General features: G+C 47.3%; 1 protein-coding gene across 2 annotated transcripts in view; it reads left to right on the top strand.

Moving 5' to 3' along the window:
- Positions 1–24196, top strand: part of LOC119371800 (protein 4.1 homolog) — a 72179-nt gene that overhangs the window by 15609 nt on the left and 32374 nt on the right. For both annotated transcript variants that reach the window (XM_037642253.2, XM_037642252.2), the window contains exons 8-12: positions 4087–4327; positions 6636–6733; positions 7289–7461; positions 12356–12540; positions 20844–20960. In XM_037642253.2, coding sequence (XP_037498181.1) covers positions 4087–4327; positions 6636–6733; positions 7289–7461; positions 12356–12540; positions 20844–20960 — 814 coding nt within the window. The remainder of the gene's footprint in view (positions 1–4086; positions 4328–6635; positions 6734–7288; positions 7462–12355; positions 12541–20843; positions 20961–24196) is intronic.

Raw genomic sequence — 24196 nt, 5'->3', positions numbered from 1 at the left:
TATCACAGCGCGATGCGATCTCGAAACACGCCGCGGCGAGTTGAAAACACACGCAGTAAGCGGCCCGTCAGCGCTGTCGGCGCATAGAGCAGACGACCTTTGCGCCGATTGCTACAAGCGAACCGCACGGGCAACCAATGCGGAGCCGCCGTACAGTCACGTGACGCGCGTCGCCAATCGGAAACTGTCGTGATACCTTTAAACTTTGGCTTGCTGTGCGCTTGCTCTTGTCTGGTTCAGCCGGCCGAGGCGGCAAATTTGAAACGGAAGAATCGCGCTATCCGTAGAGACAAAGATGGCGGCGCTAGGTTACGTGGATGCGGAGATATCGCGGCTCGAAAAACGCCGTTTTTTCGCAATTTCCGTGAAATTCATCGCCACCCTAGCTTCGATAAACATTTTTTACGTCATTTATACGCCGTTTTCAGGGACGAAACTTCGAAATTAGATAGAAAAGGGGTCACAGAATGTGAAAATGAGATTTTCAAAAAATCGATTTTTTGGCCAAATTTTGCGATGCCAAAGCCGCGTCCCCCCTTAAGTAGGGCGTGCTGTCTCTTCTTGCAAAATGTAGTGCCGGTTTTTGAGAGGACAAACCGCCTTCTTGAGGATCTCCTCATTAGATTTGTGCGGCCTTCTGTTCTCAAAGAATGCAATTCATTGCTGGAAGTTTCCTATGGAGCTGCGGAGAACCAGAAAGGTGATGAAGACCTTGTCATTGGCAGCATAACCCGCTCTGCTGTTGAAACACTGAGCTCAAGTGAGAAAGAGCAGTTCTTTTCAGCTGTACGTCTGTACTTTACAAGATCATGTGATTATATTAGACATAAGTTTCCACTGGGAGACATCAACCTCAAGATGGCCGAGGTTGCCCAAGTGCAGTCATTGGAGACTGCTTCATTCAGCAGTGTACGACATTTCATTACTGCATTCCCTGCTCTTTTGCCACAGCAAAGTGGCGAATCAAAAGAGAAGGCATTAGATGAGCTCGAAGTGGAGTTTACTAGTTTACAAGCATACAATGTTCCAGCAGACATTTTGAAGGAGCCCAGGTGCGACGTACAATGGGCACGTTTGGGAGCTGTTCGAAGTGTTGATGGATCGCTCAGGTTCCACAGAATTTCAGTGGTTATGCTGGGCATTCTCTCCATTCCCCACAGTAATGCGGAATGTGAGAGAATATTCAGCACTGTCAACAAAACTAGAACGGAGTTTCGCTCATCTGTCTGTGAAAAAACTCTCGAGAGCCTGCTGATGGTGAAAGGGCACCAGAGTGGAACTTGCTTTGAGCAAAGTTACACGGTGAACTTTCACAAGAGGGCAAAGTCCGCAACAGCAAAGTCATTGCAAAAATAAATTGTTGCCGATTACTCTCTGACCGATTTTACTTGTGGTTGCAAAACATGATTAAGCTTGTTGCTTAAGGCAAAACCCTCGGAGCCTGTAACAAAAAAGTGGGTTGGCTACCTCCCCCCGTTTGAGGGTTTTACTAATTTTTATGGTGCCAGGTTGGCAGGTATGCAACAGGCATCTCCGTTCTCTTCTTGGAGCGACGAGTTGTGCTGGCAAACACACAGCATCTTCTCTGCGTGTGGCTGCCTTGGGCAGAGTAACCTCGGTAATCAAGGAGAACGAGAATACCTTGCAGGTGTCAGAGATAAACAGGCTAAGAGTAGTGCCAATAAAGATTGAAATCAACTTCCACCGTCCCTGCAAGGGAGTGTCAATGATGAAAATCAAGTTTTGCGCACCTCCGTTGCGATCACGCGGCGATACCGAAACCACAACAGGGTGTTACCCATCGGCGTTGCAGTAGACCGCGCGATGCTAGAAATCAGTTCTGTTTATCTCCGCAAGAAGGTAGCACAATCATTTCCAACACTTCTTGTAACTCCTAGGAGGTGGCAGCACCTCCAAGGACATAATCGTCATCATGCATCGTCATTATGGCGCAAAACTTCAAGCGGAGGGTCGAAAACATACCTGTGCGGCAAAGACACTGCTGGACAGAAAACTGCCGTCGTACATGTACGGCAAAAACACTCTAAAGGATTAAGTGCACAAAATTTATGCGGTAACTTTCACATAATTCATGTGTTGCATTTTTTTTTAATAGGTCTGATACGACTATAGTCTGTATTTTGAAACATTTCATTTTTCTTTCGCTTCTCTGTCATCAAGTGTGTGTTATCCCTGCAAAAACTTCAGCATGGTGGCCTTCTGTGCTACATCCAAAGCACTTACAAAGGAAGCTCTAGAATAGAAAAATGGGGCGGTTTGTTGGGGAAGACATTCTGAAAGAGATGCCCGCAGCAATGTCAACAGGCGTCGCATGTCTTTCATCTACTTACCTTGTCTGCCATGTGAACGTGCGACTGTGGTCACTCGGAAGTTGTTTCTGCCGCCGCATGTGTATGGTGGTGACGCTCACCCCCGTATTCACAAACCTAACTCAAACTTATGCTTGTGACTTCAGTCACTCTTAACCATAAGTCCGCCCTTAACGCGTTTCAAGAACGAACCTTATACTTATCGCGGAATTTTCCTCGTACTTATCGCTGTCATAAGTAGGGTTCGGTTAAGGTAGCCTATGACCTACCTTAAGGCTTCCTTGTAGGCAGACAACATGGCGGGGGACGACAACTTTGCGGAGTTAGTTGATTATATGTGGACCGCAATGAAGGAATACTGAACGGCACAGCGTGTGCATACGCGTCCCCGCTGCGGCAAATCCTCAGGGATCAAATGAAATCGATGGAGACCTACAACGGGCACGAATTTTTGTGTCGCTTCCGCTTTACAAAAAGTGCCGTGAACAAGCTGCTCGCTGTGCTGCCTCTGCAGGGAAATACCGACAGTTGTGGGTTCCCTGTGCCGCCTCTCATGCAGCTGCTCATCACATTGCGCTTCTAGGGAGTGGGCATGTTTGAACTTGTGAGCAGGAACTTGTCAATGTCTCACAGCCGACCGCGTCACGAATGGTCCAGCGGATATCTGCCTTGGTTGCTCGTACTGGTAAAATTTATCGAAGTGTCGCAAACACTTCTTTAGTTATGTACGCGGATGCACATTGTGTCGGCTGTTGAATTCTGTCGCTAGCTGCTCCCACGTTTCTTTTCTCTGACAGGACACGGCAACTGTCTTCTTGTCTTCAAAGAGAGAGAGAGATGTATTAATGAAAAGCTGGAGATGTTAGCCTGGCTATTCGCCTTATGTACTACACCAGGATCTGGGTGATGATTATGATATATACACTAATAATCACACACACACTGCTGCGGCAAATCCCCCCCCCCCCCCCCCACACACACACACACTGTTTACGAAGTTTCGTTCACGTTCCTGGCCCGCGAGAAAGTCAGCGACGCAGTACTTCACAGTGCTTGTTGACGAGAACCGTCAAGACGCCGCGACACCGCACTCTTCGTCGGTGAAGTTCACTTTGATGCGCTGTTTCATAATGAACGCAATTTAGTTTTGAAAAAAAAAAACTGTAAAACTGCTCAAACAATTGCATAAATCAAGTGAAGTAAAAAAAAAAAGTGAAAGATAACGATAAACACTCAAGCGAGCACAAAAATACCATCAGCGAAACGTACAAGAGTGGGCGTCGAAATAGCAGTGGTGATCTCACAGCCCCATGCGTCGACGGGGATTCAACAAATGTGTCCAAACAAAAAATGCGGATTTCACCGAAAGCGGCCAGTGCCTTAGCAAACATTTCAGGTATTTTACGTATGGGTGCTTTTGCATGTACTGTTATTGGTTTCTTGCAATTAAACTAATTTATTGCTGCTCGAAGTAATCATTTTGTAGCAAAAATTTACCTACCCTGGCTCCCAGGGCACATACTTAACGAGTTAAGGACGCCTTTCATAAGGCGCACTTATGACAAGATAAGGCAGGTTTTCGAAACTCACCTTATCCTTTTCTTACACTTATGCTTTTCTCTTCCTTTCGTAAGTAGCCTTACTGCGATAAGTTAAGGTCGGTTCGTGAATACGGTTGTCACAGAGTTGAAGGAAAGCTTTGAGTTTGAAGTCGTAATTGGAACACGGTTGGTAAGCGCGCATTGCGTCTGTGCAGAGGCCAGACGCCCGCGGAGGCGGAGCTGCACTACCTGGAGAACGCCAAGAAGCTGGCGATGTACGGGGTGGACCTGCACCAGGCGCGGGACTCCGAGGGTGTCGACATCACCCTCGGGGTGTGTGCATCAGGTCTTCTTGTTTACCGCGACCGGCTGCGCATCAACCGCTTCGCCTGGCCCAAGATCCTCAAGATCTCCTACAAGCGAAACAACTTCTACATCAAGATACGGCCTGGGGAGGTGGGTGTCTTCTTCGTTTCCTCTTCCCTTTGTTCTGCACTTTGTCTGTGTTGTGTGTCTTGTACTTGCTGCCTTTTTTCTTGCTATGCTGCATGTGAAAACACATTGATGTACTGCAGCCAAAATGTCCTGGGAATGAGTGATGCAAGTGTCAAGTACATATTATGCAGCTTTAGCATAGCATGAAGTGCTTATGTTAAGCCCCGTGGTGGTGTAGTGGTTATGGTGCTTGACTGCTTACCGGAAGGTTGCGGGATCGAATCCCGGCTGCGGCAGCCGCATTTTCACGGAGGCAAAATGCTAGAGGCCATTTAGGTGCATTTTAACCCCAAGTGATCGAAATTTCCAGAGTCCTCCACTACGGCGTCTCTCATAATCATATAGTGGTTTTAGGATTTAAAACCCAGCAAATATGAAGTGCTTTTGTTAGTGTTAAAATGTTCTTCACACTTAGTCTTGGCCAAACGCCATTCTAAGGAGTTTCAGCACACTGTAAACAAGGGTGCCCCATAAAGCACAAAGCCTCACTCTTCCAGCCGAGAAACATCATTGAAAAAAAAAACGCTGAGTAATCATCCGTAGTTTAATACGAAAGCAACATGGCCCGACGGGACAGGAGCACCATCATTTACTGTGGATGAGCAAATTGTACAAGGCAGCAGGACGACACGATAGGTTCGAAGCAGGCAGCCATGGCTTCGAGGGCGCTGCCTTCGGTGGCACGACCTGGTACAGTAAAAGCTTGTTTATTTGAACTCTGTTAATTTGAATTTACATGTAATTCGAACGGATGCTCGATCCCGGCACAGCCCTGTGTATTTGTATTTCTGTGGGGGGAAACTTCCGGTAATTCGAATGCGTTGGTGTCCGCAACGGTAAATTCGAACTGGGAGCCCCTGGTTTTCGTCGCTCCTCGAAGAAGTCGGCTCAGAGGGATCACAATGTGTTGCAAAACCAAACCAAATCAAATTTACTAGAGATGCAATACAACGAAACAGCAGCATTTCTCAGCAGCTGAGAATTCAAACGCTGCGCTGGAGTTCTTGGGCAAGCTGCAAATGATGCTCATGGAGTCGCAACAGAAGAAACGCAAGCAAATGCAAATTACTCATTACGTTTAATTTTGATAGCATTAACTCTGCTGTGTAAATAAACGTGTTTTGAAGCACAAATAGCGTCATATCTGGCTGACTGATCAGTTAATTCTGTTCGCTGTTAGAGCTCCGTGAACTTAATTTACAAAATCACCAAAAACATGTAGTAGCGCCTAATTCGCGATAACGAGTCCAGAGATGGCTTCTTTGGGTTCTGCCCACGCAGTGAGGCGCGATGTTCGTTTAGTCTAGCGCCTGCCCCACTGATTCCAACTCCACTTAATTCGAACAATTTTATAGTCCCCTTTGAGTTCAAATTAACGAGCTTTTGCTGTATATAGAAGTCAAAGCACTCTCGCAGCTATGGCAGCGTCTTCGGTTAGGCCCAGCAGCATCAGAAACAAAACCCTGGTCTCAGCAATGAAAACAAACATCACCCATACTTGGTCCTGGAAGAGAGACAGGACTCGGCGGAAGTTGATGTCACCATTTACGCTTCGCCGCCGCGACAAAGAGCAAGCCAGAAGTCCAAAATCGGATCAAAGCAGGCAGCCTGTACTCTACCACATTGCTACTGCTAGGCCCGCTTACCATGCAATGCCCAGAACGGTAAATTTTAAATTTAGCGTCCGTACATACCACGCAACGCTCTTCATAGCACTCTTCATGAGCAGCCTGGACTGAACTGAACTGAACTTTATTTGGTCCTGAGAAGAGCAAGTCCCCCTAAGGGGGCTCGTCCGCGGGCCGCGTCCACGACGGGACCGAGAGGTGAAACTCGACGGTCAGGTCGTGGGCTCTCTGGACAGCCCGAAGTTGGTCATCCTGGACATGCTATTTTGCAGTTTGCACTGTATTAAAACCGTCTGCTGCTTCACTCATGACGCAGTGTTCATTCTTTCAGCGTGATTTCAGTTAGCAAGAATACTTTTCTGCCATTGTTAATCCTACTTTGGAACGATGTTATGCATTTCCACTTGTGTTCTCCCGATAGCTACATCCCATTTGCACGGTCACATTACGAAGAATGCAGATTTGTGGCTTCATGGCCTTTTCCAGGTCTTGAGACTACGATGCAGGCCGGATATAGTTTGATAGTTTGGGAGTGTAGGGAATGCGCTCAGAGGAATAAAAATCGTTCAGGGACAATCACAGATGCACTGCCATATATTCTTGCTAAACCCTAAACTATAATTTTTTTTACTTTTTGGCAGTTCGAGCAATTTGAGAGCACCATAGGGTTCAAGCTGGCCAACCACCGAGCTGCCAAGCGGCTCTGGAAGGTCTGCGTGGAGCACCACACCTTCTTCAGGTGAGATGCTGCTGTTTATGCCGTTGCATGTTATTGGCAGAGGTTGCGGCGAAACCCAACACCCAGCGATTACTTTCTTCTGAGTTGACTTCCAAGACGAAACGGCTAGAACTGCCCCGTTCAGTATTTTTGCTGGTAGGTACCGACCGTCCTTACGTGACTGACCAAAAAAGCAAAGCAAGATGGAAGGAAGTATGCTTTAGGAGCTTTAATTGCATGCCTAACTGAAATGTAGTAATAATCAGTTTCAGGAGAAATGGAGCTGGCCAAAACGGCAGCTTGCTGAATGTTGGTATAATAGAAGCTTCTTTGTTTTTTGAATTAATTTTATGGAAGGTTTTTTGTGTTTGCTTTTGTGTGGCTTTTCACAACGACAGCAGTGCGCCCGTCCTATCTACATTTGTTCCTTGTCCTCATCTGCTTTGCACCTAGATGTTTGCACATGTATGACCATCGAGCTCAAACCAAAGCTCAGCAGTGCCTTTCCTGTATGAGTTAGGGCATGTTCTCTTATCTCTGCGTAATCTTCCTTTCCTCTCGGTGTCTCTTCACCAGGCTCATGTCACCAGAACCCGCAGTGAAGCCCCGGCTGTTCCTTCCCCGGTTCGGCTCCAAGTTCCGCTACTCTGGGCGGACCCAGTACCAGACGAGGCAGGCAAGCGCACGCATCGACCGTCCGCCTCCCCACTTTGAGCGGACGCGCAGCAACAAACGCTTCTCTTCTCAAAGTGAGTGCCGAAATGTGCACAAGAGTCAAGGGTGATGACTCCGTATAGAAAGCCAGTTTCTGTACTGCAATGTCTTGAGAGAGAAATTCAGTGGTTGCATTATTTAACCTTTGAAAACCTAAGGGCAGAATTTCGCTTGTCAAATCTTTGTTAAAGGGGTACTGACACTAAAATTTTAAGCTGTTGTTTTTTTTTTTTTTTCATCAAATGAAAGGCCAAGCTCTTGAGAGCCTAGAAAATGTCCTGCTGAGCATGAGTGCACCTTGAAAAAGTAATTACTTTATGTTTTTAAATGCTGGTTCTGGTTCCTACTGTACCCTGATGTCACGACATGGTATGAGCCGTTTTGTCACATGTTCGCACAAGATATTGTGACGCTTCCATGACCGCTCCGCTCAGTGGCTCCGTTGGTGACGCACAAGCAGCCATATTGAATGTTTCGACACCTGACGTCATCATAACTAGCAATACTGGAGCATGAAGTCACCAGAATAAACACTGTACCCTGACGTCACGATGGTGTTGATGTCAGTAGGTGCACCATGCGAAAATTGTCTTTAATGTCAAAATAAAACGTCAGCATTTACTGAGCTTCACGCTTGCTCAGAGCCATCTCTGTATACAGGACATTTGTGAGGCAGAGTAAACTTACCTTCCAAAATTGGTGTCACTGCCCCTTTAAGGGGGGACGCGGCTTTCGTATCGCGCAAAATCGCAAAAAAAATCGATTTTTTGAAAATCACATTTTCGGTTTTCTGTAGCCCTTTTTCTATCTGATTCCAAAATATCTTCACTGAAAACCACCTAGAAGTGCTTTAAAAAATTAGTTGCGCGGGCTGAGGTGTCGAAAATTATCGTGGAGATTGCAAAAAAACAGTGCTTTTCAAAAATTTCTTGCTCCGCAACGGTACAACCGGGCGCCGCCATTTTGAGCTCGCCGTAAAGGGCATTTCTTCCTTTTCAAATTCCCCGCCTCAGCTGGCGCCTCCCTTTAAAAACAAGCGCACAAAAAGCAAATCTCTGAAGGTCGTTTCGAGGCCTCCGATTGGCCGCGTCCGCCATGTTGCTCCAGAACGCCTCGCCATTGGTCCGATGCTCGCTTCGAGAGGACAGTCGTCTGCTGCTTACGCGTCGCGATGTTACCTGATGTTACGACTGTCGAAAATCACGCTACTTAGTGACGCGTCCACTCTCGTTCTGTGTACACGGGTCGACGATAATTTAGAATATGATTACCCTGTAGTTTGACAGCTGCAAGCGGAAGCGCCATCATCAGTGTACGATAGACGGTAGCGTGCCGCGCTCGTCGCGAACATCGCAGATGCGCGTCTCGGGTAGTTCAGCTTGTCAGCACTTCGTCCTCCGTGACGAAGAACTTCGCGGGACTACTCTTTGTACTCGCGATCGAACATGACGTGCTTTGAAACATCGGGCACCGCGGCCACGCACACCGCGACCGAGCTTGCTGCTCGGAGTCGTGGCTAGGCCTAACTCCGCTTACGGCGCTGGTTTACGAGACGAATCCGAACTTTGCGGGCACGGACATCGCGCTAGCGGACAAGCCGCACTGTGCTTCGTCGCAAGCAACAAATCGCATCGTCCGCTGGCTACTCGAAAGTGCGGATGGGCACTTACGCATCGGCAGCGGATTCCCGGTCAAGCTCGTCGCGCATTGACCGCTCCGAGCAGCGGCTAGCAATTTCGCGCGTCGGCGCCGCAAAATCAGAGACCAAGTGCGTTACGCGCGCAGATTTTTCGTCGCCGCGGCTGAGCACTGCGTATTGTCGCCGAATGCCGCCACCAGCATATATAGTGCGCGACTTCCCGGACCCCGCGGCCGAGTACATCGGCATGAAAGAAAGCGCTGGTGATGCAATTTAGGCACGCTTGGATTCGTGCTTGGTATCGCCGCTAGCTCTGGTGAATCTTCTAAAATAACGAAAGCCTCGCAAATTACCGTTTTCCGCGACCGAGTGGATGACGAAACGCATCACAGGCGAGGTTTGCAAATGAGCGTGGCGTGTGTGAAGCAGGGAGTTGAATTTATATCTGACCAACTCGCGTTACTGAATAAACTGCTCATATATTTCATCCCAGAAATGTTTGCAATAAGTGTGCCAATTTTCATGAAAACCTACGAAGGAATAAGAAAGTTGGTACTGAATGCCACGACCCCCACCTTAATTTTATTCAGAAGCTCACTGGAAAGAATGTTCTCCGACACACATCCAATGTTTGATGGAGACAGTGATACTTCCCTGACTCTTTCTGAAGAAAGAACATACGGATTTATTCCATTGGCTAAAGAAGACTGTATAAATCATGTCAAAAAGAGGATGGGTAGAGCTCTGCCAACACCTGTATCAAGAAGCAAAAAAGATCAACCACTTGGAGGATGGGCCGGCCTGACTCAAGACCTGATTAATTTAAAAGACTGACTGGTTATGGTATGGCTATCCGTGACAACGTTGACATTGATGACATGCAAAAGGCCATAATGGCAACGTTCCATCATGTCACCTCGAGAGATGAGGAGCCACGCCATGAATTCTGCCCACTTGGGTCCCTGAGCTGGTGCAAGTACCGTGCTGCAGAAGCTGAAGGCAAGGCTCCACCACCGCACACGTATAAATTGGCAGCACTGCATTGCTGCCAGTCTACTAAAACCTGACCACCCTCAGTTGCTCGGCTGTTGCCAAAAAAAAAGTCAAAATGCGGCCGAGAGTCTTCATTCGGTAGTTTGGTCAATTCTACCAGAAGAGCTAAACGCTTCACTGATTGCCGCCGAAACAGCTGTCAATGAGGCAGTCTGCAAGTATAATACTGGCACTCTCCATGCTTATAGAGAGTTTTGTGCATTACTTGGCCCGAAGCCTGGAAAGCACTCCATTCAATGAGCTGCAGAGAAGGATGCCACACGGGAAAAAAAGGCATCAAAAGTGCACCAAAGCAAGCACCAAATGCTCAAGAGACCTCACATCACTAAGAACACCAAAAACTATGATCCTGGTGCATTCCAGATCACTGGACGCAAGGTGAAACTTCGAGAGCCGTTTTCGCAAAAGTGCCTTTTTGCCTGCCTGCCAAGTTCGCGCATCCATTTTCTTCCTAACCGTTTGGCCTATTTTGACTCCGTTTCTTTTGTCATGTTTCTTAGACTACAATGCATGTCGTGACATTCTTTCTTTCTCACTTTGACGCTTTGTAATTTTACGAAGTGACTACTCGTTCATCCCAAGAGTGTGCCCGATTTGAAGGTGTCAAAAAGAATCGCAATGCAAGAATATTGTGTTGCAAAAAAAATAAAGCAAGAATGTCATGACACTCAGCGTGCATTTAGCTATGCAACAAATATTCACCTAGCCTTCTAGTCCTTTTTTAAACTCTCCAGGCATTGCGCAAAGTGCAAGAAAATGCAAGAAGTAAAAATTTAATTGAATAAAAAGTTCTGAAGATATCACTCTGAAACTTTTTTAGAAGCAGCAGGGAGACATGCTGAATATTTGTACCAATTTCATCAACATCTGTTAAGTTATAAGAAAGTTGGTTTTCCAAAGCCACGTCCCCCCTTAACTGGAGAGTGGAACTAGAATCCTTTCAGTAACGTGATGACATTGCCTGATTCTACAAGGTGTTGCTATGGCACTAGGTATGCCGATTATAAATCACAAAGACGCAAGCATTCATTTGTAACTTTTGAGTGAGCATCTCCTCATGGTTACCTATTGAAAGGAAGATTTTGTGGTAAATGTAAACAATAATATGCCTTCAAACACGCATTTTCTGTTCTTTACTTGTGTGAGGCTTGACTAAGCAGTTAGTACTGCGATTGGCAGCAGTGATAGCATCGAAGTTACCCCGATACCAGGCTAATCACAAAAGCTTCGACATTGTGGAAATTAAGCACGTTCCTAGAACTACCGATTTATGGGCCAACTGTCACAGTGGTCTGGCAAAGAGCACCTTGTTTTACAACAAAAGCCGTTATGTGATCACAACAACAGCCGATATTAGTGCCGTACAGTGTGGGGGAAAAAATCCACGATCAAGCGAGATTTGAATCCAGGCCATCAGCGTGGCAGTTGGGTATTCTACCACAGAGCCATGCCGGTGCTTGAAAAAAAAAGGTCCTATACAGACGTCATGTTGGGCAAGGAATTAACAGATCTAGTATGGTGGGGTAGAAGAATGAGATAACCAGGTGTCACACAATGTGAATTGCATAACGAGTAAGTGGTTTATAGCTTCCCACACATTACAAAGGGCTCTGCCATAATTCTTCATTGTCATCAGCCACGGCATCAACAAAGTCCACATAATGCCTTACATATGTGTAGCGAGTACCTCGCTTCTAGGCAGAATGATGAATAATGGCATAGCAGGTACTTCTCTACTTCACAAAATTAAGATGATTTATGGCGTATTGTGGTTAGTTTGTGACTAGTTTTAGCAGTCGCCCCAGGAGAGTTTACAACAGGCTCCAGAAAGGCCGCTCCTTCGGCTTTCGCTGTGACTGTGCTGTCTGTGTGTTTGGTGCAGGCCTGGTGTCTTCTTTTTCATCTAGTCAAGAGTTGACGAAAATTCGTCCGGTCAGGCATTGGATGAGATGGAAGACAGTCAACGACCAAGTCTGATGAAATTATCTGAGGTTTGGGAACCTCAAGTGGGTTCCGAGACGCCTGATAATAAAGCGAACAAGGAACCCGTATGCGGTTCCGAAACGTGAGATAATTTCATCAGACTAGGTCAGTGACCGTGTTTCATCTCGTCTTTTTCATTTGTGGGTTAGGATCGGCAAGGTGCTTTCCGACTAATTTAATCCTCCGCTCGGATTATACGGCAGCATTCGCAGACGGGGACGCTGAGTGTTGCCATTTTTTTTTTAACGGTGCAGCCCTGACGTACCCGCCACGGCCGGCAGCATCGGAGGAGAGCAAACGTCACACGCTGACGGGCGCCCTTCGCCGGTCGCCCAGCGAGGAGACGTCGTCGGCCGACGTCCCTCGTTATGCCACCAAGGCCTCCCCCGAGCAGGCTTCGAGCCCTACGACCGAGGCACCGCCCAAAAAGGAAACAAAGGTGAGTGTGGCTTTACCAGCGTAGGTTGTTTGCCCAGAGTTGGTGCCGAAAAAAGAAATTACAGTTTCACCGCAAGGGCAAAGCAATGAATGCGATGGCAACACATTGTAATGGTATACAAAGTAAGGCTGGCAGCTAACTCTTTTGGTTCCGGGGTCGCGTAACTCTACAAGACACTGGTGTAAGAGAATAGGGCCACTCCAGGGAGAGAAACACTTGTTCCACAGTCTCTTCGCGTTGAGAGCACAGCACGCAGGAGGGTGTACGGGACGTCTGCTGATACCTGCCGAGACAGCGCACGCACCAGCGACCGCGCCCTTAAAATCAAAGTTTACGGTTACTGCTGAAGCGACACATTCGGTGTCACATCGCGTCGTATGGGCACAAACCTAATAATGAGAACACAACAGGCGTTCAGGTGCACAGAACGACTACAAATTCCACGAGGCTTTTGTTTGCGCGTCGACACGTAGCTAGCGCTAGAGTGTACGAGGACGCATAGCAACGCGCCGACTTCGCTTGCATATGAGACGTTCACTGGTGCCACACCTCAATGAAAAACGGCACGTTTTGAAAATGTAAATACGCCGGGCATGTAGGCGCTGTAGTGGTGGTAATGTTGTGCAAATAGGAAAATGCAGCTTCTTGAAGAAACAGTAACAAAATAAAGTTGAACAAGCTGCGGCTACGTTGCAAATAGAGGCCCAGAACGATGATGACGAGAGAAAAGCTCGCGTGAGCAGTACAATCGGTATCGGCGCTTCGAAGCTCATATCTGATGGTACGGTGTAACCATTACACGCGCCGCTATGACTGTGTTTCTTGGGGCTTTTCTGTGGCTATGCAGCCAAGCCGCCAAGCCTAGGCAGGAAAGGGAAGGAGATCATCCTTTTGTCACCGTGCTCTCCCAACTCTCTTGTTCTTTTGTCGTGAGCGCATTCCTTGATCGCCCTTTTCTCTCTAGCCACAGTCATTCACTCAAACCTCGATATAACGAACTCGGATATAACGAGTTACCGGTTGTAACGAAGTAAATGAATAATAGTCTTGTCATAGATGCAGTGTTACAAATAAACGTTTATAACGGATTTTCGGATGTAACGAAGTTATTTTCGTGGCAGATGTGACTTTGTTATAATGAGGTTTGAGTGTATTACAGTAGAGGTTTTTAGCTTGTCCGGTATTCCGGCACGCACAAAATGATTTCCGGAATAGCGGATTACCGGACGATGGTATTGACATCTTGTGATGCTTCATGCAACCACAATGATAGGCGTGTTTGTTTGTTTTCGCCTAGTGTCCTTGACGAGAAAAAGTTCAAAGTGGCAACTCATTTGCCATTTGGCCGCTGCTGAGAATTTACCCCAGCAGTGAAATAAAATGGTTCATCTCGGCCCCACCAGATGGCACCACCTTTCCGGCCTCTCACATTTACGGCAACGGTATCCGGCATAACGCTAACGCAAAGAAGTATGTGGACAAACTAAAACTCTCTAATAGCGAGGGGTGACTGATGGGTCCGTTCATTGAACGTATCCTTCCTGACCTGCATTTTTGGCTTGTTGAGCGTGTGCGGCTGCTCCCCACAGGCGTCCATGCTTGTCCATAACAGCGCGCTTGGGGAAGTCAGCCCCTCGCGGTCGTAGCTTCCACTGCATAAGCACAGGAAGTTTTCCTCGAGTACAGCAAGCTTGAATCCCGGGAGGTGTGCGGTGGTGGGCGGTTGGCAGGAGAGGTGGGTGGCAGAACCACCGCCGCTCACCGTGGGGAGAACCCTGCCGATGGTACAATCACCACAAGTTCTTTGGTTTGAGTCCACCACACACACACACACCACACGTTTTGGTTCGTTCAAACCGCTATTCCCCGTTTTCAGTGTGAGGCTACCGCTTCATCCGCGATCGAGGCGGTTACGCCATCTGTGGGTATACCCGGGAACCAGAGCGTGACTACCCTTGACACTCATCTGTCGTTCGGCCCAGCCCTAGAACTGCTCCGCTGTTAAAAATTCTTTTTAACCATATGAGTGGTAGTGCTTCCATGCGGAGAGAGAGAATTAAACTTTATTGAGGGACCAGGCGCGCGTGCTCTTCGCCCAGAGGTGGTTGACTTCCTCATTCCAGGTAGCCATGGCTTGCAGCTGACGCTCGAGCCCTGTCCACCAACCGGAGCTGGTCCTCAGGGTTCGCGGACGTCAGCAGCGCCTCCCACTGGTCTTCCGGATTTTCGTCCACGTTCAGTTCGTCTATGGGCGGGATACTTGGGTTGTTGCGACATCCCCATACCATGTGGTACAGGGTGTTGGCAGTGGCCGGGCAGTATGTACAGTGCCTGTTAAAGTTGCCGGGGTACATTGCGTGGAGTAGTGTACCGTGCGGGTAGGTACCCGCCTGTAGCCTTCTCCAAGTCACAGCTTCCTCTCTAGTAAGCCTTTTATGAGCCGCTGGATAGTGGCGTCGTTGCTTCCTGTAGTGCGCGAGTATGTCGGAGTACTTTCTTGGTATTGGCTCCTCTTCGTTTTCGGAGTCCGAATATCGCTGCGGAGTAGCCCGGTGTGTATGCTCTCGGGCTGCGGCATGTGCCGCTCGGTTCCCCGCTACGGATTCGTGCCCCGGTGTCCAGAGGATACTTGCATCTTCGAAGTCGCACTTTAGGAGGATTCGAAGGGTTGATTTACTTATTGATCCTTTTTGAAATCTTCGACATGCTTCTTGCGAATCCGTCACTATGGTTACTGAAGAACTTGTACTTATTGCTAACGCAATGCCAAGTTCTTCTGCGGTAGTTGCGTCATTTGCATGTGTCGAAGCGGCAGTGAGTTCCCTACCTGTTTCATCCACCACGCTAGCAACATATTTGTTTACCCCTCGACACTTAGCAGCATCCGTGTAACGCACGCTCTCTTTGTTGCTATAGGTCGCTAGCCTCTGCTGTAACAATCGTGCTCGTGCTTGTCGTCTTCCCTTGTCGTGTTCCGGGTGCATGTTCCTGGGTAGTGGACACACAAATATTTTATCTTTGATTTCTTGGGGAATACACTGAGGAAGGTGTGCTGCTTTTTCCACTGTATAGCCAAGATTCTTTAAAAGTGCCTGCCCCGTTTTTGTAAGTTTTAGTCTTTCCAACTGGTTAACCCTTTGCGCTTCAATTAACTCTTCCCAGGTATTGTGTACCCCCATCTGGAGGAGTTTCATCGTGGATGTGGTTGGTGAGAGTCCCATGGCAATTTTATAAGCTTTGCGGATGAGGATGTTCACCTTCTGTCGCTGGCCGTTCTTCATGTCCACGTATGGAGTCCCGTAGGTTATGGTGCTTGTGAGCAACGCTTGAATCATGGCGATGCAGTCCTCCTCTTTGAGTCCATGGCGTTTGCTTGCAACTCGCTTGATAAGATGCGTTATTTGCTGAACTGTTCGTTGCAGCTTTTCCAGTTCGGCTCCCCCAGTACCATCTTTCTGAATAAGAAGGCCGAGGATACGTAGTGTAGAGACTTTTGTAATACTGATTCCCCCAAGCGTCACTTCAGGATCTGGGATTTCTTGCGGCCGGCGGCCTCGGGTGCGTCTCCGTAATATCAAGAGTTCTGATTTTTCTGGTGCGCACGAAAGACCACATGTTGTAAGGTATTGTTCAGTGGTTCGCACCGCTTCTTGCAGCTGATCTTGTTGGGTACCGGTAGATCCACCTGTGGTCCAAATTGTGAGATCATCCGCATAAAGCGCATGCTTGATCCCCTTTATCTGATTTAGTTGGTTAGGTAGCGAGCTCATGGCTAAGTTGAAAAGAATTGGCGATATAACAGAGCCTTGTGGTGTCCCTTTAGAAGGCAGCGTGAATTTTTCTGAGCGAAGATTTCCTAATCCTACCGTTGCTGTCCTATCGGTGAGGAAATTTCGAACATACTGGTACATTTTCTCACCGCAGTTGTAAAGATTTAGATGGTGAAGGATGCTTTCATGGGAGACATTATCGAAGGCCCCTTTTACATCGAGGGCGAGGATGGCCCGCTTGCTGTACGAGTCTAATTGGTCAGTTACTTCTTCTTTGATTTGTAGGAGGACGTCTTGTGCCGAAAGATTGGACCTGAAGCCAAACATGGTGTTAGCGATGTATCCATTTCCTTCAAGGTACGGGGTGAGGCGATTTAGAACCATATGCTCATAAAGCTTTCCTACACACGAAGTGAGAGATATGGGGCGAAGATTCTGAATAACCAAGGGCTTATTGGGTTTGGGTATCATAGTTACTTCGGCGTGTTTCCACTCCGGCGGAACTCGCCCTTCGTCCCAACATGTATTGATATAGTCAAGAAGCGAATCAAGTGTTTGGCCGTCAATGTTACGAAGGATCTTGTTGTTGATTTGATCCTTTCCCGGGGCAGTGTTGCGAGTAAGCTTGCTCAAGGCCAAGCAAATTTCTGCTGCAGTGAAAGGGCGGTCCAAATCATGGTTGGGGCGACCTTTGTAAATGTCGTATTCTTGGTGCACCGTTCTGTTGCGATCTATTCCGAGAAACTTCTCCTTGGCTTCATTTAGGATGTCGTTTTCTGTGCCCTGGTAATTATATATAAGACGCTGCACGTCCTGTCTAGTAGTTCCCCTGTTTTCCTTGGTCGCGAGGAGCGTTTTCAGCACTGCCCAGGTGCGTTTGGTGCTCAACGTCCCTTGCAGGCGATTGCAGACTTGATGCCAATTTTGCCTTCCTAATTGTTCGGCGTAGTCCTCCGCTTCTTTATTGATGTTTGCAATCCTGATCTTGAGTTTTCGGTTGCATTTGTTGCGCTTCCAGCGTCTGATGAGCCCTCGACGGGCTTCCCACAGGTGGAGTAAGTGAGGGTCAACGGCAGGGGTGTCGTATGTGAGCTGGATCGTTTTCGTGTGCTTTTCTGCCCTGGCTATAATGTTCTTGGTCCACTTTTCAATGTCTTCTAACGTAGTAGTTGTTTCGGAGCGAAAGGCTTGCCAATCTGTAACTTTTGCTGTTCCAATCCGTATCCTTGTTTTCTGATGCGGTATAATTGTTTGTACTATGTAATGATCGCTACCTAAGGTTTCGTCCAGGCAGCTCCATTCGTACTTCTTGATTCCATGAGTGAATGTAAGATCAGGGCTTGTGTTTCTGCACACGCTATTTCCGATTCGGGTAGGCACGTGAGGGTCGTTGAGTAGGGTCAGGTGATGATGTTGAGCTGCATTGTGAACATCCTCCCCTTTCCTAAGGGTAGAAGTGTAGCCCCAGGCTACATGAGGTGCATTAAAATCTCCGACGACGATCAGCTTGTTTCCCTTAGCTATATGCTTGACTGCGCAGAAGAATCTGTCGAGATCTTTTAAATGGTCTCGCGGGGGGCTATATACATTGAGGACGAAAAGGCTTTGCTGCGTTTTTCTTTCAGGCACGATTTCAATTAAGGTATGTTCGATGCGATGTGGGACAATGTGAGTTTGGGTGGTGATACTGTTCCTGGAAAGAATTGCCGTTCTCGTTTTGCCATCAGCGATGTGTGTATGGTAGCCTCTGACGTGAATTCTCGCTGTTTCAGTTTCTTGAAGAGCAATGATGTCCGGTTCCAACTGTGTGCACAGCTGTGTAAGGTTCTGCCTTTTTCGTTGAATACAGCGACAATTCCACTGCCAAATCTTGAGGTACTGGTGTTGTTTGGAATCCTGCTTATTTGTCCCCGCCATTTTGACTGCCAAGAGTTTCTTGAATCTGGGCTTCACGGGCCGGGTATTTTGGCTTCTTACGGGCGTGTTCCTTTTCGCGTTCTAATGTTACGACGCGTTGGCTTAATCCCTCGCCCATTTGTGCAATTTCAAGCTTGAGTGACTGAACCACTGTTTGCACAATAGCTGTTACTTTTGTCATCATTGCCTCCATGGCAGTTTCAAGGCGTGCTTCGAAGCCTGTCTCAAGCGTTTTAAGGGCATCTGGGTTCACAGCGTGTTTCAATGGTGATGCTGTCGGTGCTTTCTGTTGCTGTTCGATTTGTTGCATGAGAGCATCTAGCTTCCTTTCTAAATTAGCCTCTCGCATTTGCGCCCGTCGCTCTTGCTCCTCAAGTTGGCGTTTCAGGTCTTCATTCTGTCTGCGTAGAGTTGTTATTTCTTCCTCGTACCGTGAGCTGCTCGTAGGGGCGGCGTTCTTACACTGCGTTGGGCTATGTGTGGCGTCGGCGGCTACTTCTGCCCAGCTGAGCTTTTGCTGATCACCCTTGCGTTCCGTGCTTGTCCCGCGCTTGTTTGGCTCCCCGCTTGGGGTATACGATTCTGAACGAGACCTCGGGGGCATGCTGGAAGAAGGCTCACTCGGGTTGTGCGCACAGCCTTTCTGTCTAGATCGACTGCGTTCTCTGATGTGTAGAGGTGGAGGCGCCGGCTTTAGCTTGTTTCGGCATTCCCTGCTTGCCGTCTCGTGCGGTAAGCCGCAAAGTTGGCAGGTCGGTTCACACTGATGATTGGGATCTACGTGTTGTTTTGCGCACTTGTTGCAGACTCCAGTATCCGGGTTGGGGCAAACATCCTGCCTGTGTCCTATATTTCCACAAGCCTTGCAGAACTGGACGGATTTTCGATAAGGTCTGCAGCGGGTGAATGAGCTCGCCACCTTCACGTAAAATGGGACGTGCGGTCCTTCGAAAGTAATTACTGCCGATGAAGATCTCCCCAACATCCTGGCGTGCAGGATCGTGCAGTTGTCATTCGCTGCTAGGAGTTCCAGGAGTCTTTCTTCCGTCGTACCCGGTGTGACTCCATGGACGACACCACGAACTGTACCTGGAACCGGCTTTATGTATGGAGTTATCTCATACGTAGTAGTTCCGAGTTGGATGCTGGTGACCTCAGCCAGTTTGAGCGCATAGTCTTCGTCACCTGTGCTCGTGATGATCAAATTTTGCCGCCACTGGGTTTGGGTGATGACGTTGGCGCAGAATTCGCGAAAAGCGTAACCAGAAGCGCGGGCTATCCCTTCCGAAATCTTTTCATCTGCCCAATTGGAAAGTTTCAGACCTGTTCTGGGTCTGTATATCACCTTGTAGTGGTCCTCGGGAAGTGGGGGCGTCGGTCGACGTACAAGTGGCTTGCGCGGTTTGCTGCTTTCGAGGGGTAGTTGGGAGCTTGACTGGTGCGTCTGTTGGCGTTGGTGCGATGTTTCAGGGACGCTACTTGACTTGCTAGGTGGGCTGTTGGTGCTTTGTTGAGTTAGCGGCGTTGGCACAGCGTCAGCTATGTTCTTCAGCTTGCGTCTACTGATGACCTCTCGCCAGGGTCCTAACGCATCCAGCGTTCGCCCGCTGGTACTATCGAAGGGCAGCGGTGATTCCGAGTCGGTCATTTCAATCTCTGCGCTTGGTGCTCCTGGCGCAGTACTGGCATGTTGCGAGTCCATGTCGTGTACTGGAAGTTCTGAGAACTCAGTCAGGATGTCCTCGGAGCGTATCCCAGCGTAAGGCTGCAGCCCTTCGACCGAAAGCGCCAAGATGGCGCCCGCCCGCACTCAGCGTTAGGGTTAGCAGTCCAGCGCTCGATGTGGAAGTTATAAGGCGTGTAAGAACTTAAAAGTTCACTCACAGGTATCCACGCGATGCCCAAGAAGTGCGCTGGTCTTGCCGAGTTGGCGTCACTGTATTCAGGTACGATTTAACACATAAATTAGGTAAACTAGCAGGAGCATATGTGAGGCACATCCGTACCCCACGGCCCCCTAGCGGCGTTTTTCTCCATGCGGAGATGTAGCCTACATTATAATGTTCCGTAGGAAGGCAGGCTACATTGAAGCTTGCTATGCCAAAATCCTGAATTCGTTACTAAATTTACAAAGAAACAAGAGAGAGATAAGAGAAAGAGAACTGTATAAAAGTCCTAAACACAGGGGCGTAGCCACGGTAGGTGTTTCGATGTCAGAACACCCCCCAAAATTTTTGGAATACTCTCCCTTTTTGCCACTCGTATTTTTACGTGGATATTCCAGTGAACGAAACAACTAACCCTTTGGCTTTATTAGAGCAGCAAAATATTTTGGCTCAGATATTGTTTAGGCACAGGCTCTCTTTCTGTTCGTTTTTTTTGTCAGTGGCGTATAACACAACCCAAAGAAGTATTTCTGGTTGTGCCACTGGCTGTACACACATATGAAATTGAGCTTACGAATAATGTCTCTGTGGACATCGACACTGAATGCACAGTCAAGGTCTGATGGCCACTCATCACATAGCATTTAAGAATTTGCACAACTATTTCTTCATGTGCATTCAATTGCTCTTGCAGCAATAAACAACCACCTATCTCTCTCAATGTGTGTAGAGGACTATCCCAGTTGGAGGCGTGGCCGTCATGTTGCCCATGGACACCAAGAAAGACCAGCGCCTCAGCCAAGAAGCCAAGACGCCCGACGACAGGAGCCCCCTCCACGAAGACGGGGTCAGTACCCAGCGCCCTCTTTTGTTTGCTCCTGGCATATTCTGGTCATCTCTAAAAAATGTTTTATATGGTCTTCGTTGCCTTTCTTGCATGTGAATGACGGGTGGTATGATGGACTCCTCGCTTAGCTGGGTTGTGGTAGTAGCATTCTTCTGATGAGATCGATTTCGTGAGCAGGTGCGAATGACAGTTCTTGAATCTGAATTCAATGCAGTGAGGATATTGGCGATGCCGAGTCAAATACATGTTGTGTGGCTTCCCAGTAATCCTCATATGGTGTCTGAGAACGACGAAAATCCACATTGTGTAACTCGTTCGTTGGTTAGCAGTTCAGTTCCCAAATGATGTTCATCTCGTTAATTAAAATTAGTTTGTGAGTCACCTGCGTAATGGCGCGGATTGTTCAAAAGCTGTCAGTACGGAGCATTCAGAATTTTGAACAGTGGCTGTTCAAACCATAGTCCGAATCGAATAATGAGTGCTTTGATTTGCTGTTCAAAATTGTTAGATATTTGTAGACATCTGAATTCATTTTGAGAAATATCGAATGCTGTGGGTTCGCACATCTTGTGCCGGTCGACAACTTGATAACAGTGATAATTAGGCAGTGGGGGGAGGAGTACGAATGAAAGCACTGTAGTAGCACGACAAACAGCGTCCTGTTTAAATAGATTTTAGGAATATGAGGGTCTGATTATGATCGGAAAAACCGAGCAAGGCACAATTATATGTCGAAATTCTCAGCTACCTTCTGTTCACATTATCACTGAATTGCGTGGTAATGATGCTGTGAGTAGTTAACTCAATGATTGAGCAACTTCAGTGTGGATTGAGCATCCAAAAACACTTATCCGACGTGTAGTTTTGAGGGATGGAGTTCGCACTCAGAAAAAGAATGCTTGTCTGGTCTGCTTACCAAAGCATAAAAACAAACAACAATAAATAAGCCTGCCCTAGCTCTCCTGCTTATCCTTGTTTTTGCAGCACTTGCATCTTATCTGCTTCGTTATTGGGTAAGTAAACGAACTGACTTTGGATGCAGGTAGGAGGCCGAGAAAAGTTGATTACGGGAAAAGGGTAGTCTCGTTTTGTGTTTTAGATTAATTGATTGATTGCTTTTGTCAAATTGCATCAAGTTCTGAATGACTGTAGATTTCATGGTCAACTTTTCTATTGAAGTCGCGAGTTTGTGTAGTAACCATTGTACGACGTGCTGATGCAGTGAAACTTATCAGAAGTCTGTGTCAGCACTTTTCTACTTTCAGATAATAGTGAAAGCATGCAAAAAAAAAAGTCACTAATATAAATAACACGAGTATCTTCTGTGAGGACAGCTTTATAAAATGAAAATTAGGTGTATCAGAAACAACAAATGCACCGAGGAGATCGCTAAAATGTGCTTTTGTAAACGAATGTAGAAGCTTTTTGCAAGTGCGTCTTTTGCGGCTTTTGAACGTTGATAAACGGAAGAGTGATAAGCGGAAGACCTAGCGGTAGTCAAATGATAAAGGAATATTTTCTGTACTATGTCTGTTGCCTTTAGCGTAGCTATTATTTGTTATAACTATGATATGCCATATTAGAGTGATTTGTGATGGGTTTCTTCTTTTTTAACACTTAAATTACGGGCCCTTGGAACTGCCGCATCGTAAAATTAGCACATCCACGTGCACTTGCAACATTGTCATGCGTGCTTCTACTGGTTCAGCTGTCTGGCTCACGACAAGAATCAACGTCTTCAAAAAGCAATCAATCAAGAACACGGGTTTTGATTTTTTTTGTAGGAGCCAATTTGTGCTTGTTTCGGTGTGTGCGGTTTGTTTTGTTGGGACCTTCAAGGTGTTGGGGGAGTGCTTCTTCATCAACTCGGCAGGGATGGTTCTTCACGTGTCTTCGACGTCACGCCGCATAATACCAAGCATCCTCCTTGCTTTCTAAAAAAAAAAAAAAAAACGTGGCTGCAACTGTCCCACAGTGCATGTAAGGTGGTATGGTGCCATACCTCGCTGCACTCACTCTAACTGTCATCCGTCATCTTGACACGCCTGGTACTAGTTTGTTTGCCTAACCGCAAACTAGGCCTGTGCGGGAATGCCTGTTAGAACAAAGTCTTGCGAAGAGCGTCATTTGGAGCACGGAAGGTGACGCTGCACGTTGCAATGCATGCTGGGAAGCATGTCGCAGGGGACAGAAGCTCCCGGTGGGAGGAGTTTTGGTTATTGCCAACTGACGTATTGATTGCTTGGCGTAATATTTGTCTAGCAAGAGGTGTTTTCATTTCACGCTCTTTACCAGTGCCCCATACCCGTGATGTGCGTAACGATGTCGTTGTTTTTTAGGGGCGAAGCTCCTCTTAGTCTAACCTTGTCACGCGTCCGGCATAAGGCGTAAGGCGTAACCAGCAGTATCTCCCGAACAGTATCGCCCATCACTGATCCTTTGCGAACTGCCCACTACTTCGTCTTTGCAAACATCCCACTACGACCCATCACCGATCCATCACTTCACCGACCATAAAGCCGTTATAATGAAGGGCGAACGGAAGCCACGTCTAGGTACCACTTACGATTAATAAAATCTCTTGTATAAATATATACAGTGTCACGTCTTTGATGATGTACTGGGCTATCGCTTTGATTACTGCTGGGCAAAACCACTGAAGATTTCACGGTGTAACCATGATTGCTTCAGGAGCTTCGTCCAAGCTCTTCATCATTCACCCGTGGATATGCTGTGAATTTTTTTTTTGGTCCGGCCTCTTGAGCAAATAACCTGCAATTGCCTAAAAAGCAGAATTTAAAAAGAAACACCCCCTAAACTTTAACGCGCCTGAACTTTCGTGCCCTAAAGGAACAAAAAGAAAAAAATTTTAGCAACTTCTTTTGTTACGTAACTCAGGATGCGATGTTCAATCGGATTGAGATATGCACTCTTTTGATATTGGAACTCTGTATAAAAGTAATGCGGTAGAGTCACAGGCAATATGTTTGACTGCTGCCCTCCTTTACATCCTTTCTCAGTTGGTGAAACTCGCCGTTATGTACAACATATTTTTCCCATTACTTCAGGTTCCATCTCGCGACATTCTACTGCAGTTGAGCATGTGATGTGGTGTAGTGAAAACGGCAAAGCCTTGTTTGTGCTCTATTTGCCATGTAAGGATGTTAAGTATGCGTTGTGTATGACATAGTTCAAGTAATACCTTGCTGTAAGCAAGGATTCGCCAGCCTATTTCT

This window comes from Rhipicephalus sanguineus, chromosome 10, assembly GCF_013339695.2.
Source record: "Rhipicephalus sanguineus isolate Rsan-2018 chromosome 10, BIME_Rsan_1.4, whole genome shotgun sequence".
Taxonomy (NCBI): Eukaryota; Metazoa; Arthropoda; class Arachnida; order Ixodida; family Ixodidae; genus Rhipicephalus; species Rhipicephalus sanguineus.
Note: the sequence above shows the minus strand (reverse complement) of the source record. Positions and strands in the feature narration are given on the sequence as shown.